We start from the raw sequence: 15897 nt of genomic DNA, 5'->3' as shown, positions 1-15897 counted from the left end.
TTTTCTGGTAATACCGTCCATTTATCTGCAAATATTAACAAAGCACTCTGCTCTGTACTTTTCTACCATATTGTAATGTTTAAAATACATTAGATCAATTAAAGATCCTTTCAGGATAAATATTAAATGCCTACTCCTTTATTCATGTGCTCCTGTCACGCTGCACAGACATGTGTCCCATTGAGAAGCAACAATTTAGGATGAACATCCCATCGCCTGGACAAAGTCGGATGGCCCGTGACATTCACAGAAACAGACATTTGATTATTCATGAGTCTTTCTCAAATTTAGAAAGGCAAAAGCTGAAGCCAAAACAGCCTCCATGATCTGCGTTCACGCAGGCACACTCTGCATCCAGCACTTTCACTGCTCCTTACTTCTTATATAACTCCTCTGACATCACGCTGCTCATGCCATAACCCATGTGTGACAAGTGCTCACCTCCTATTCTCTACATAAAGCGTTCACATTTTTCACATGCGTAAGATGCATTTGGTGCACACTGCAATCCAAAGATTGTTAATAAAGAGACAATGTGGACAGACGATAGCTGCAGATATCTTGCAGAAATATTTAGTATGCACAGAGACAGATGGAAACCTTCCCGGGTGTTGCATTTTGCACATCATAGTTGTGAGAAAATAGTAGATAGCACAGTGCGACCAACAGAAAAGACTCACTTGTTACATTACTGCACACACAGATATGTCAAATAACAAAACAGTAGAGAGTTTGTTATTACCTGTCTGTACATATTTCCAGGAGTGCCAGTTAGGAAGGATCAATTACGCTGATAACACTATAACCCAGCATCCTCTGAGGAATGTGGAACGACTCTCGGATCAAAACAAACCCCCTCAGCGCTCAGCGCAGGTGAATTTCATCACCAACTGCAGCAGCGGCGGCGGCGGCGGCAAACACAGTCACACTCTCAGAAGCCCTCTTCTGCATTTGGGAGACTGCATGAGGAGTATTGTGGGTGTGTTGTGAGAGTATGTGTGCGTGAGAGAGAAAAAGAGAGAGGGAGGGAGAGAGAGAGAAAAAGAGAGAGGGAGGGAGAGAGAGAGATAGAGAGAAAGGAGAGAGGGGGAGAGAAAAAGAGAGAGTAGGCAGTGGTAGAATGTGCGCAGCAGCGAAAGGAGCAGAAAATCAGTATTCTGAATGCACAGATGGAGACAGTGTGGAGGCAGTGACGTGGCTGGAATAATCACAGGTTGGCAGAGTGTCTGAAACATCTGGGATGGAGAGAGCTCCCCCTCAGTTTCCTTTAAACACAGGGCACTTACTTGATGTAGCAGTCACGCCCCGCTCTATTGGTGCCCATGTCCCATCCATTTGGAGGTCCCTGTGAAGCACCCCAGGTCCCTGAAGGGGGCGGCCAGCCTGAGGATTTGGTCCTCTGGCTGTAGAGGCAGAAAGACAAATCAAGCATAATTCAGCTTTAATACTATGATTTGCACGCAATATCGAGATCGGAGGTGATGCAAATAGAGAGCTTCCCCAGATAAGTTTAATTGCAAGAAAACTTCCCAAATAATTCCTGATAGGAAACGTTAGAATCCTAATAACACAAAACAAAATGTACTGATATAAAGCAATTTCACTCAAGTGATAGGAGATTGTCCCATTCCAGCATGATAAACAATGTTCCACAGTCACAGTTGTTCACCCAGCGAATACAAATCGAATTAATTACGTAAGATAGATGCACAGGCCGAGTTGTCATGCTTCACTCTTGTGCTTTGAGAGGCATGAAATTGGTTTTTATTCCTAGATGTCAGCACATTTTTCATAAAAAGAAGCCCGGAGGAATTTCTTTTGTGTAGTACTCATTTCATTTGCTCAATGTCGAGACCATCTGATAAAGTTTATCAGAGTACGGCAGCGGTTACAGCCATCGAGAAACTAGTTCACTGTGATGTGGTGTTGGAAAGGCGGCAACTGTCTCAATCTCAGCTGATTTTCAGATTTTTCGCCGAGAGGACACAGCACTGCATTGTAATTCCTTAGTGTCAGGACGTTGCCGAGTGCAGGTATTCAGGAGAGTAGTAATTGGTTAAAATGTTTCCGTCTGTCTTTTTGTCTGTGGCCCTCTGCTTTTGTTCGCTTTATCTCTCTTTGTGTCTGTGCACTGGTGATGCTATAAAAGCGGTGGCAGTAAGTTATGTCACTTCAAAGGCTTGTCTGCTGTGTAACAGGGCTCTTCGCATTCATTATTCAAAGCCCTTCTTTCTTTCCCTCTAAATGTTTCCCAGTTACTGTACCGGTGATAATAAATTGTATGCAGCATACATGTATCTGTATGTGTTTCAGTGAATATTTCTGTACTGATCCACGTGTCCGTTTCATGAGACATAAATAAAATATGACCACTTTATCAACACAATGCATAAGTTAAAAGCAAGGCAACAGAACGTTTTCAAGCTTTTCTTTAGAAGCAGTTTGTCAGCGACAAAATAATGCAACCTAAGCTCAAAGCGCAGTTCTGAAGTCACCTTGACTAAAACTCACCAGTGTGCTATTGGATGCATTAAATCATAATTAATTCATAAAAGATTGAGTGCTGCAGCCAATTTTTTTTTTCCCCTTTCTTTCTGTGCTACATATAATGTTGGCCTAAGACTACAGGAAGCAATCAGATACAACGCTGTGTTTGGGGGTATATTAGTGTTTCCACATGGATATAGATTTCTTTGACCTAGAGTACATTAGCTGGGACCAAGCCTCGACGGTGTATATTTAGAACATTTCCTGCAGCTCAAATGATGTGTGTAGACACAACTAGACACTGTCTGACACTGTTGGAGCCATGTTCACCCCACTGACGAGTCCTCTTTATTCCCGCCGTTGTACCGACGGCCATGTTAACACAAACAGTGTCTGATGTTGAAGATTTACACGTTTGAGTCAAGAGATGTAGAAAAGGTCAAAGAACTACATTTTATGCGTAACGTTTTTTGACAGGATTACACCTTCAGCAGTGATATGTTTGACGTTTCTGTAAAGGTCTTCAACTTAATGTGTATTATACTTACAGTGTCAGATGCTGTGCCTTCAAAATACGTTTCTGGACTGACAAATTCTTCCAAAAGATCCATTTGCTGTGCCTCTGCCACAACGTCTGTGTATTAACAGCACCGTCATAGACACTATGATCTTTGATTTCTTTTGTCTGCGAACAGGAGGTGCAGTATCCCACTGAGTCGGAGCATTCCTGCTAAACCAAGAGGCTGAAACGTTTCACCCTGGTGGACAGTGAAACCGATCTTCCTCAGCTTACATTAATAAGTAATGGCTGCACAGTCACATCGGACTAAGTAATCAAGCGCCAAGTAGGCAAGCCATGCTGCACAATTCATGAACAAGTTACCCAAGAGTCAGGGTGAGGACAATTACAACTGGACGTTGAAGGCAAATGTAGGCTCCCCAAATGGTTTCACCCGACTAATGTGTGAGAAATTGCATAATCTCATTTGATTTTCTTTATTTGTACTGTAAAAAAAATATAATACTTCAAATACAATGCCACCAAAATGAAAGACAAGCACACACACATGGCTCATAAAATGAACAATCAATAAAGGACATTAACATTAAGCCTTTACCATCAGTATCAACTATAACACTCTGGCTTTCATAGTTTAATTGAATAATTTCAACAGTTTTCTTTGCATCTGTTTTAATCAAATTATAGCACCTGTTAGATAAAGGTATCTTTCTTATGATGAACAGATGCTAGAGCTAAGAGTTTAATTGTGCTGTCTGAGAGATGGGGAAAAGATCACTTTTCAGGCCTTCATAAATATTGCATGAACAATGTGATCCTTGCTTTATCACAGTAGTTCACTTTCACTTTCATCTCTGTGAATTCATGCTCATCGCTAAGAAGCATTCTAGTGTTTTATGAAGGTTGAAATGCTGTCAATGCTGGAAGTACGTATGCATTATAGACAACTAGCTAAGAGAAGCACATTCCAACACAGGCGCTCAAGTTAGTTTGCATAATTTACACTGACAACCTCCATGAGATCTGGCTATATGAATCCACACCCTGCCACCAAATGCTTGTCAATACACATATTAAAAGGGGAATTAATAAACAAAAAATGATTTGGTATTCAGAACAATATTTTTTCCAAGTGTTTTGCACCAATACTGTTAAAGACCCAAGTTGTGTTTTCAGAGTTCAAAACATGCATTGGGCAAGAGGCAGAGGAGCCTCTTCAGGCCAACAAAGTCAATTGTCTTGCCTCACATGTACCATCAGGAACAACAAACTATTCATTGGCAATGATAATCTCACTTCCAGTCCAGTTTGGGCCAACAACATGCATTTTGGGTCATGTGTTGCCTGCAGGTGGGTCTGTGTGTGTCTCATGATGGATTGGTGACCGGTTCAGGTCTCACCTGTCTTCACCCATATGATCCCCTCTCGTCCTTGACTACCGTGAATTAAAGTGGAAGATGGAGGGATGAATACATGGATTATAAATTGCAACAATCTACACATTTTGTCAAACTGAGCAGAAAGAATATGACAAATGTCATGATTTGATTTTTTTTTTTTATGCACTGTGTGCAGCTAATTTGACATCTGCTATAATTCCTTTCACTTCATATTCCACCATGAGATAATAACAAAAGACTAAAGTCTCCACTGAGTCCAAAGGCTGAAAGAAGAAAAGCAATTATTTTACCCTCCTTCTGTGACTGAAAGCAGTGGGTTACAAGTATTACTTGAAAACTATGAGAAAGACTCAATAATCTTATCTCAGGGTTCTTGATTTAAAAGTATGCAGTGAAAGGCTATTAATGTGATTCTGTTTGGATATGAAATCTGTGGTGAGACAGCAGACTGGATGACCATCTCCTTGGGGGAGTTTGGTTAGGGAAGCAGAGGAAAAGCTCAGACAGAGAGGAACCTCTCCGATTAACAGCCTTATTCCTCTGCTCCTATTTTACAGGCGGCCTCCATTCTGTTGAAGGAGCAAACGCTCTGCCGTTTGTTCCAAAAAACATCTGCCCTTCTGCTTGACTTTTTCAACCATCACCTTGACTTTAATCCTTTGGTCAATATGGCAGCATGATGGAACGTAGTCCAAACTGCTATTAATTTCGAGCGTTGCTATTTATATATCACCGTTAAAGTGAAAGCTATCAGGGGTTACACAGATACTGCTGACTACGTAGTTACAGTATGTTGCTCAATTTTACGCTGCTGTCCTTGTGCATTGTGCAACGTATATGTCACTGCTTTATCTGCTTTATATGGCGTCTATACTGCAATATAACAGAGAAGAATATACTGCGGTTTCCTATTGAGAAATCACTTACATATAACGCAAACACCAATTACATGGCCGCATCAGCACGATCCGATCGCTTGGCCTCAGTGTCATCAACGTGTCTTTTGCTTCACATTGCAAAATAAAACGACATTAGCGACCGATCTCTGCACAATAATGACATCAGAATAGGAGAGTCTGCTTTCCTCATTATTACAACTGAATATTGTATTTCTGTTTGTCTTTGTAAGCACAGATACTGTTGCCATGGGCAACTGCACTATCCTGAGCAGCTCTCTTGCCTCTTTATAGAAAGGGTTTTTGGTTAGTTAATCTCCTCTGGGTGTGAATAAAAACAGCATCTGGGAGACAGCCCACCGACAATGATCTTCATTTTACGGTGAGTAAGGGAGCCGGGCGTCCCGCCGTCTTGAGTTCACCTGGTAAACAGCAACACACTATTATCCTATTGAAGAGCTTGCGCTTAAAAAGCTGGATTTATCTGCTGCAACACTCGACAGGGAAACAGCCCTCCAAATCATAAATTAAAGGCACACAAATGTAAGTCGACACAGTCCACCTCTCATTAGATCCTACTGGAGCAGCATTCTTTAATAAGATGAAACTAGAATAATAATTTGCGATCAGGCTATACAGAAAAGATACAAAATTAAAGAAAGGCATTTGTATTTCATTACTATTTTATTACATTGCTTTCTCCCCAGGCTGCTTTTGCTCAACACCACTTTATGTAAAACATTAACCAAATATAGTGATGAACTTACCCTGTGGGCACTAAACTAGACATGGATTCTCCCGCACTTTTTTGTGCTACTCACTGCTTTTATGCTAAAAGCTCTAAAGGACACAACAAAATAAATGGTTGCCTAAGACCTCATCCACCAGCCAGCTGGCTCCCATCTCTGACCTAGACTCATTTCTGCTCCACTTTAATCTAAGAGCTTCTGATTTGAACAGCTAAGTATGACAGATCTTTTTGGTCTGCGTGTGCGCTGATGAACATTTAGGCTAATCAATTTGTGTCCAGACCAGTGATTTCCTGTGCAAAAAGTTTGCAGTCAAAACATGATGAACAATAGCTCACATAATAGACTCCTCTTTTTTTTTTCCTTTTTTTTTTTTTTAACAAACATTGCCGGGAGTGGACAAAACGAACAGCAGCAGCAGAAAGTCAGGCAGTCCAAATGAATTTACTTTAACTCTCCTTCCTTATTATTCATGTTGATGGGAATTGGAGAAAGATTTCCACACTCACATTTAACGAGCTCAGCTATCATTTACAGAAGAGTGACTAAAATAGCTACATCAAGGCACATTAACAATAATCTAGACCTTTGAAAAAGAAAAAAGAGAACATGCGTTATAACCCTCCTCAGCAATCACCTGCAAATGAACACATTTGAGCGACCCATTCAGCCAGGGAAACCCTGAAGAAACGTTTCTAATTGATACTTTGTACATAAATATGTGTGGTTCATGCTTATTACATCCACAGTGCTGGTAAACCATTTATAACACTCAGAGAGGATATCAAAAATGTAACAGCACTTAGGGGTGCTAAGTTAAGCACAAAGTTCCACATGAAAAGATCAAAACAACACAACTTGAACAACTCTGACTCAAGCTTGCTTTTTTTTAATAGAGGAAAATATGGACTTCCTTTTTATCTACAAAAACTTAAAATATGAAGAAAATGTGACACAATAAAGTCAGAACCTATTTTTGTTGCTGAAAGCAGAAACATCTGGGGGTGAGTCAAGAGGAAAAGACAATAAGAGGATACATCTCTAAATATATACAGTGGGTTTCTTTGTATGTTTTATCAACCTTTACAAACAGCATCCTGCTGACTTAAACTCTCGCTGGCAGTTGTGAGAGAGAAAGACAAAAAAAAAAAAATGCTAGAGTAGCAGGGGTAACTCATAATCTGGCATCGCATTGTGTGGCATTATTAACAGTGACAGGATGCAGTGACGTAGGTGGTCCACCGGGAGCTGCATCATAAACGCTCCCACTAGAAAACAATGCTCTTATCATATTATGGAAAATTCTTACTCCCTGCAGGGATTTTATTTAAAAAGAAGATGATTTTGTATTCAGTGGAATAGTACTGAATCCTGAAATGAAGGATTCTGCACTTCTTTTTGTCTCTGTTAAGAAAAGTGGACACCTTGCCAGTGCAATTTGTGGATGACTCATACGTGAAAGTATTCAGTACTATGTACCCTGAATGGGTATTTTGGTGGCACATGGAGTAGCTTGTCGATCATCAGCTGTTCTTCCCACCAGTGGCCTGTGGTGTTTCTGATGGAGCTAAATCTCCTAGGAGGATTAATGTCCACTGGGTCAGATCAACTCAATCCAGCAGACCCGTGTGTGCAAAAGGTGAGGTGTCAGCTGTGCCAATGAATGAATTCTTCAGGAATTATGCTCATGTAGTATTTACAGAGTAAATCAAATACCTCCCAACAGTTCTTTGAAAAACAAAACAACTCCATATTGTCAGTATCAAATTATTGCTATGAGAAATGGTATTTCTTCTTGTCCTATTTTTGTAAAATTATTATTTCGGTAGCTCCCTATCGCTAAGCGTTTGTGCACACAAACTTGTCTGAACAGATTAAACTACTAGTCATAAACACTGGCTAATAGCCAATAACTAATCATGCAGTTCTTTGTGGGATAAAAAAGCTGTTTAATATACAATAACTATAATGTGAATGTGGCAAAATAAACTACAACTCTGCTGATAACTGATCAGCATTTCCCACGGCTCATTAACCAGAGTGACTTGAAATGCTACACAACGTGAGCAGATTTTTTTTTTCTAACTGTTTCAAAAAGCATATGATATTACAAAACACTCCAGAATAAACTGCTTTTGGTACGAGCAACACATCAACTTAGATACAGTTTAGATATGTACATGAACCGCATCATCCTCTTGCATCCACCCCCACTTCCATCTCCCTCACTTGCTCATTCATTTCACATCATACATGACTGCACAACTTCCTCTCTTGAACAATCAATAACTCAGCACTTCAATCCTGCTCCTCCCCATGATTGCCATGTCACTCTCTGAATCATGCCTTTGAACGCAGAGACCACCACCTTCCAGAGACCGAACAGGCACATCTCCACGCAGGCAAATACACAGCGGCTTCCGGCGGACTCACCCTGACAGCTTTGGCATCTTCACAAAGCTGAACACATCCATGTGTGCTGCAGACTGCAGTCAAGTCCACAAATTCACTATTAACTTCACTCTGGCTCCATTGCCCCACACTGTCTTCGGCAACAGGGAATAAATAATTCAGGAAAAAAAAAAAAAAAAGTGGGTCTTCCACAAGTCAGGTGGAGAGATTAGTCCTGTTGTCTGCGCTTCTGCATGGCTGAGTGATTGCTGTGTCCTCGCCTCAGCAGCGCAAATCCACAGCCCATGGAAAAGGATCTGGCAGCGCAGCTTTCCCTGGTTACATCCTTCAAAGCATGCCTCTGTTAGCTGCGTTAAGCCACCTTCATTTAATTTCCATCGCAGTGGAATGATGTGTGGGAGCCGCACAGTAACAACAGCTTTGGAGAGAGGCAGAGAGAGACGAAGCGATGGGCAGAGGGAGGGAGGAACAGGGGTGGCGGCGGTGAGGGGAGATGAGGGTGGAAGGGAAAAGACAAATGTAGAAGGATGTTGTGTTTGTGGATGTGCAAAGAATGGCACAATGATGCAATGCTGCTTCCAAGTATACCCCAGTAATGAGATATGTTGTGTCTCGAGGATGTGAGAAAAGCTGGAGAAAAAAAATGAAGAATTAATGACAGATACAAGTCATCATCTGCACACAGTGTATGTGAAAACGTAATCCAGGAGCAGCTGGAGAGACAGGGGGACCTAATGTGTCGCCTCCCCATCGGAACGCTCTGCCTCACAGCTGCAAATTAGGATGCCCATACTGTACAGTGAATCTGTTTTGACCTTTCAACACAGTTCAGCCGCTGAATGCTCACTCTCAGTGATGCCATTCATAAGGCATCCAAGCATTTTAGCAGTCAAACAACAACTCAAACAACAGAAGATGTGATGCAATGAGCGATACAATAAAGATTGACTGTTACATTGCCACATGCATCGTGAATATCCTTCAAGGACAACAAGACACACACATTAATAAACATCGACAACAGAGATGAAGAGGTTTTTCTTTCTGTATCTTCAGCATTCAGACTGCATGATGATAGATGTCTTGTGTATTTGATTAGTTTGCAATGGAATCTCAGTCATGCTGTGGAACCTTCCAGTGCATTTAGTATTCACCGTCCAATGCCACTCATTATATGGACGTCTGAAGATAACCACTGCAACTCCACACCACAGCCCTGTCTCCAGATGAAAAATTGCCACAGGTATATTCTCTCAAACAGGAAGAATCAGTCTTCATAAATCAAACATCCCAGATGAGGGACCTCTGTCAAGATCCACTAAAAGCCAATTAGCCTCATCTCTGATCCAGGTGGGTGTGATGCTTCTTTGCGTGTCTCTGACAGTTTGGATGAAAGGAACTTCGCACAGTAACATTTTACTCTGTTCATCATATTGGTGAAACACAAGGCGAGACTAACATCAAATGTATTTTATAAAATAATCTGCTCCACCTGCCAAACAATGTGTGTGACTACGGCAGTTTACTGTCACAAGTAAACAACAGCAAATGGAAAAATAAAGACTGTGAAGTTGCAATTTTTAATATGTATATTTAGATCAGAATATATTCAAAATAACATGAGTAATACGAAATATCCTCCTTGTTAAATTCAGGTTGAATCTTCATCGGGAGCCCAGCAGAATAATAAACAGTTAAATCAATACAAATGTCAAGCACCAAAGGATAAATAAATACAAATACATAGAAGGCAAATATTGCGTGGTTCTTGTTAGGGAGTCTTAAGCTGCATTTTGTAACTGTTTCCCTGGTCAAGTCGCAACCATCCTATATTAAAATGCCACAACTTGTAAGCCTCTGCAGAGTGAGTCAATGTGCCTTTGCTGAGAGTGATACATGGAATAAAGAATGTTGTCACTTCCACTCAGAGTCAGGATTAGAGTTGTTTGCTGCTGTAGAAAAGATGCAGCTGAAAAGGGGGAACCTTAAAATCGTCCTTATTTTAGAATAACATAAATGAACATAACTCATTTAAATCTGTGGTATGATTTGATATAATGATTTTAATCATTTGTATTTTAAATGGCGACTAAAGCGCAGGCTAATTATATTTTGGAACCCCCAACAATACGTCGCCGAAAGAAGGCCACTGGCTGTCTCTGAGTATAAACAAGACAACAAGGTTGCACTGAGGAGCACAAGAACATGTCTGACAATTTGCTTCTAAATGCAGTGTTGGTGTAGCAGGAGGATTGAAGGACTCAGCGTATTCTGGACAGTTATGTTTGTCCATTTGGGTTTGTGGCCCAGAGGCCAACGTGAGTGGCAGAGGATATTAGGGTCAGACAGAAGCGTGATCTAAGGCGACTATGGCTGAAGCTTTGACCGATAAAACCCTGTTGCCTCACTGATCCTGAGCTTCTTCTCTCAAGTCCTCTTTTTAAAACAGCTGATTTCAGTCAAGGCCATTTAAAACACTGCAGTGCTTAATTTTTTATATTTTTTTAAGTACTGGCTTTGGCTCAGGTTGCCTACCTTAAAAGGTAATGAGTTAGGTATAACTACTGAGCACAGTCGCTGACAATGAAAAACAATGCGCAAAACATCCGTCCTGTAAATTTCAGGAGGGAAACGTCGACAGATGGGTACCGTGAAATCATGTTTTTTTAATAAGTTTCACTCTTTATTTTGTACAGCACGACAATGGAACTACGTTGCTTTGACTTATCTCAAATCTCAACACAGGGAGCTCCTGGACTTCAACCAGATGTGGCACTACCCCAGCAAACCGGCCACAGACAACAACCTCAACTGCCTCGATCGTACAGTTTTATTTGTTTGTGTGTGTTTGTCGACAAGTATCTGCCTGGAAGCTACCGCAGTACTTTAACTTTCCCGGTCTCTGAGCGTAACACTAATTATGCCGTTGCTGTGGCTGATTTATTCAGTGAATTAAACAGCTTTTAGGAGAGAGTTTAAAGATCTGAACGCTGTTATGCCATGAATATTCAGTGGCGTGACTAATTGGATAAGAAGTGAAGTGTTACCTGGCTGGGCTATGCAATGCTTTTAAAAGATTACAGATTTGATTTACCAGTTTCACTACACCTTCTGATAAAGTTCAAAGTAATACTGAGAGGCTGCAGCCTATTCTGTGGAGACAAAATAAAACATGGTGGGGCGACAGCCAAGGTGCTCAATAACCATAACCATTGTGTGCCTGGTTAACCTGCAGCTTATTAAACATTTCCATATGGGTCAGTGGCAGGTCAAGGCTGGTTCATTCATTTATCCATTCATCCTGGGCGGACATTTAGCAGCCCCCACCATACACTGAACAACAAGCAGGGCCATTTCACAGACGACAACTGGATTTTTTTTTTTTTTATCATAGTTATGGTGGATGTGTCTTTAGTTAACTATTTCCTAACAAACAGACAATATGTTAGTGGTGTGACAAATAATGTCACTGAGTCAAGGGAACGAGTGGAATGAACATGTGCATCAACTGCACCTTTGAGCTCAAACATCTACAGTAAATGGAGCACAGCCATCAAATTATGTATGGTTTTTGTTTGCATGCCGATGTTCGTGCATAGCAACAAGTGGCTATAAAAAGAGGTCAATGGAAAAATATTCAGAATAATACTGTATATCGCTTATATACAGTATCTGAAGGAAATGCTGTCATTGCATAAGAATATTTTACTGACAGCAGAACATGTTTCTTTGGCATTCACCATCTGAAGTTGTGACACTTAAAAGAAAAGCTTTTGCAGCAAATGGAAATCGTGACGTAAAAGGAAATTCTGTAGTACTTGAAGTAGACTGACTAAACAACACCACTTTCATAATATTTGAGGTGCAAAGACATAAAAAACCCAACAGTGAAGCCAATAAACTCTGATTGACACTGCACTGCCTGGACAGAAACATGCGGCATTACTGCAGAGCAGAGGAACACAATACACTGGCTAATCCACAACTTTTAGTCTGTGATTTACATCACAACAATAAACCACAATCAGTTCCTCATTTTTACAAACACTTACAGAGCCCATATTTAAATCTGCTAAAAATGACCAATACAAGTTTGAGGAGGATTTTTTTTAAGGAAGTAAGCAAAACAAGTCCTAACAATTAAAACTCACAGGGCAACTTCTGTTCAAACTGTCATTTTGGATTATATCATTATATAATCATTTCTGGCTAATATATATAAAAAAAAAAAGAGCACAGAACACCAGCCTGCAGCATGTACTACTCACTGAATGACAGTGAAGATGCCGAGTTCATTGTCATCCTGGTCCATTGTCGATGACAAGCCTCGTCAAGTATCATGCAGCACTTGTTTCTGTATTTCCTGTCCAGGCCTTTCAAGCCTCTTTCACTGATGCATGCTTGCGTCCTTCCTCCCCACTCCAGACTTTCTTGATGCTTGATTTGGACTCTGAATAGTCAACTGAGCTTGTCTGACTAAGCCATTCACTTATTATTACATACAGTGCTCCTGTCCAAGTGAGGGGCCAGTACCCTGGGGGCGGAGACCGAGCCCGTCGCTTCTGCCTCAGTAATGAAATAACATCACATTCCGGGCCACTGCATCAGAAAACACAGAGAGATCAATGTTGAACAGCTGGAGTCCAATGGGCTGCTGTGTTGGTTAAAGCTGTCTCAATGAGAGAGGCTCTTATGAAAAACATGGTGTGTCTGGGTAAAATTCACCTGTGGTGTTTTCATATTTCAGCGTTATTCCGTTGGCTTTATCACAAGGCTTAAAATATACCCGAGTGTTTCCAGTCGGGGCACAAGCTGATAAACATCACTGTTTTTGTTATTATTTACAATATTTCAGCACACAACCAAATTACAGTATCTGAAACATTTATCTCATCCCTGTACGGGGCATTTGGAAATGCCATGTGTTTTATCATCCACAAGAGCTTAAAAAATTAAGCTCTAACCATAATCCAAACTCTCTCACTATCTGCCTGCCAACTGTCACCCTTAACAGAGCCAAACCTAAATCCTATATAAACCACACAATTAGATCTTAACCTAAATATTATACGCTAGCATCAGGTATTACTTTTACTCATTAATATCCCACGATCTCACTGCTTGCTGAAATAACGCACCGTGTCACACTATGTTTATTAAATACCTGTCATTATTTTGTCAACATGTTGGATTTTTTTCATAGTGCTGTGGCATTTTAAAATCACAATAGTTCACGCTGTATTATACCATGCTGATTTTCTCATGCATGAATGGCATACACAGTCTTCCATTAGTTATGAACTGAGGCACGTGTCTTTGCCTCTGCAAGCAAATGGAGTTGCTTGCGTAACACATCCCATGCCGTGTATACACACACACAGCGGCAAGTAAAAGTTCAGCCTCCTATTGAACTATCAGACAGTGCAACAAAAAATTCTGCAGGCTTTTAACGAAGGCATGTTTTGCCTTGCACATAAAACACCACAATATTGCGACAGCATGCTGTTTACTCCACCAGTTATACCAATACTCTCTGTTTATGCTTATCCAGGAGCTTGGCATGACCATATGGCCACAATGCAGTGCAGCAAGGGGTTAAAGCAGACAAAAGCAGACTTTTCTGCAAGATAAATACCACGCATGATTCCGTCCGATCACGTGATCTAACATTTGCCCCTGGGCTGTAAGACGCTACATCAGTGGCCTGTTTTTCTGTGACACACAGGCCACGGCACTTAGAATGGGGATGGGGCATGTGCAAAGTGCAATGACCCTGCTCAGCGTGTATGGCAAAGACTCATATTTAGCATGTTGTCTGGATTTAAGATGATGGTGATGATGGGCAGTGTGTGTTCTGAGACTCATCCAGTCATTGTGATGTTTGTGGGTGGATAACTCATTTGTTTTCTTCGGACAATGTGAAGCATCTTGATCTGACTGCTTATGTGACTGCTAATGATATTTATGATTTTCTCATTAATCACACAAATAGACAGAAGGACACTGGCTGCCCTCAAATAGGTCCTGCAAAATGTGCAGTTTGCAACAAAAACATGAAACAAGATGATACAAGTTGATTTTCTGACCACCAAAGCACATTTGTGGCTCATATAATAACAGTCGAAGTGACTTTACCAGTGGAAGTGACTTTTTCATTACTTTATGAGGCAGAACAAACACTAGACGCCGGCATTTGCATAAAATGATGAGAGTAGCTTCATGCAGAACAGGGAAAATCATATTAATATAATAAGAGTTATTGGTTGGCCCTCACTAAAGGTTACAGCTGTATTTGTACAATCTGCTGGATTCATTTTTTCCCCTCAAATAATGTGATTTACACCAGTTATCCACAAATTTGTATCAGGATGATTATCCTCCTTGCCATCACACAATAAGCTTGAATGGATAATTAATCATAATGAATTAAACAAGTTAGAAAGCCATGAAAGCGAGATGGACAAAGCATTAGCTCTCATGAAGACTGAAATGCTTAAAGACTTAAATCACACATTAACATTAAAGTGAGCTGCCTTTTGAGAAAATCATTCATTACTTATTCTATTTTTTGGGGCACCGTCAGTAAAAGAGAGCACTAACCACCCCCGGAAGCATAAAAACAAGCTGGTAAATACATTCATACCATAGACAGGAAGTACACATAAGTCAATCACATTCAATGAGATCCCAGGATATCACATTCCTCAAATCAGATAGCCACTCTTGTGTCAACACACTACAGAAGCTCCTCCCTGCTGCCCTGGGAGGATAGGATTCACAGCATCCAGCAATTATCTGTAATGTGGGAGAAAAATCAATGTGCCCGTGGAAAGCTGCTAAGGTCACCAAACCGACATTGTCACTTGAATCAAAAGCACTGTGTTGCTGCAGGCAGGGCTCCAAGGCTCTTGGCCAGAATCTGCAGTAATTATTAGAGCGACAATATGGAAGATAATTAGCTTTTGCATGTGATCATTGTTAAAAGGAAATTAGTTACAGATCTCATCCATTCAAGAATACAGATAAAACTATCTCTTGACAGAAAATTGAATCTCTGGCTGAAGTTAGACTTGGGTTTTTTTTGACGTAGAAAATCATTTATCCATACAATAATGTATTATTACTTTGTCATTGATTGAGACATAAACATGACCACATTTTTGGGAAATAGTTTATACTCAAGTAAAAGCATATTTGACTTGTTACATAGGCCTTTTGAGTCAGTGCAGTCCAGTGGGAAATATAACTCAACAATGGATTTACAAGGATAAATTCCCAAAAGGGGCACAAGAGAAGTGGCACTAGATTAGAGGGCAGAGCTATACGTTCTACTCAATTCTGTTCAGTATGGATGTATAGTTGAATAAAAAGAACATTACAATCAGTCAAGTGTTTGTATTCCTTTACGGGTATTGCCTGTTAATAGTGGTCAA

At 40.6% G+C, this 15897-nt stretch overlaps 1 protein-coding gene across 1 annotated transcript in view; it reads right to left on the bottom strand.

The window, feature by feature from the left end:
• Positions 1 to 12776, bottom strand: part of LOC308131865 (FERM and PDZ domain-containing protein 4-like) — a gene marked incomplete at both ends in the record, with an annotated part of 29865 nt that extends 17089 nt beyond the window's left edge. The window contains 2 exons of the mRNA XM_080498738.1: positions 1287 to 1403; positions 12733 to 12776. Of these exons, the coding sequence (XP_080354864.1) occupies positions 1287 to 1403; positions 12733 to 12776 (161 nt within the window). The remainder of the gene's footprint in view (positions 1 to 1286; positions 1404 to 12732) is intronic.
• Between the last annotated feature and the right edge of the window lie 3121 nt (positions 12777 to 15897).

The sequence above is a fragment of the Blennius ocellaris genome (assembly GCF_963422515.1).
Source record: "Blennius ocellaris genome assembly, chromosome: 6".
NCBI lineage: Eukaryota > Metazoa > Chordata > Actinopteri > Blenniiformes > Blenniidae > Blennius > Blennius ocellaris.
The sequence above is the reverse complement of the archived record's forward strand: the minus strand, read 5'-3'. Positions and strand labels throughout refer to the sequence as shown.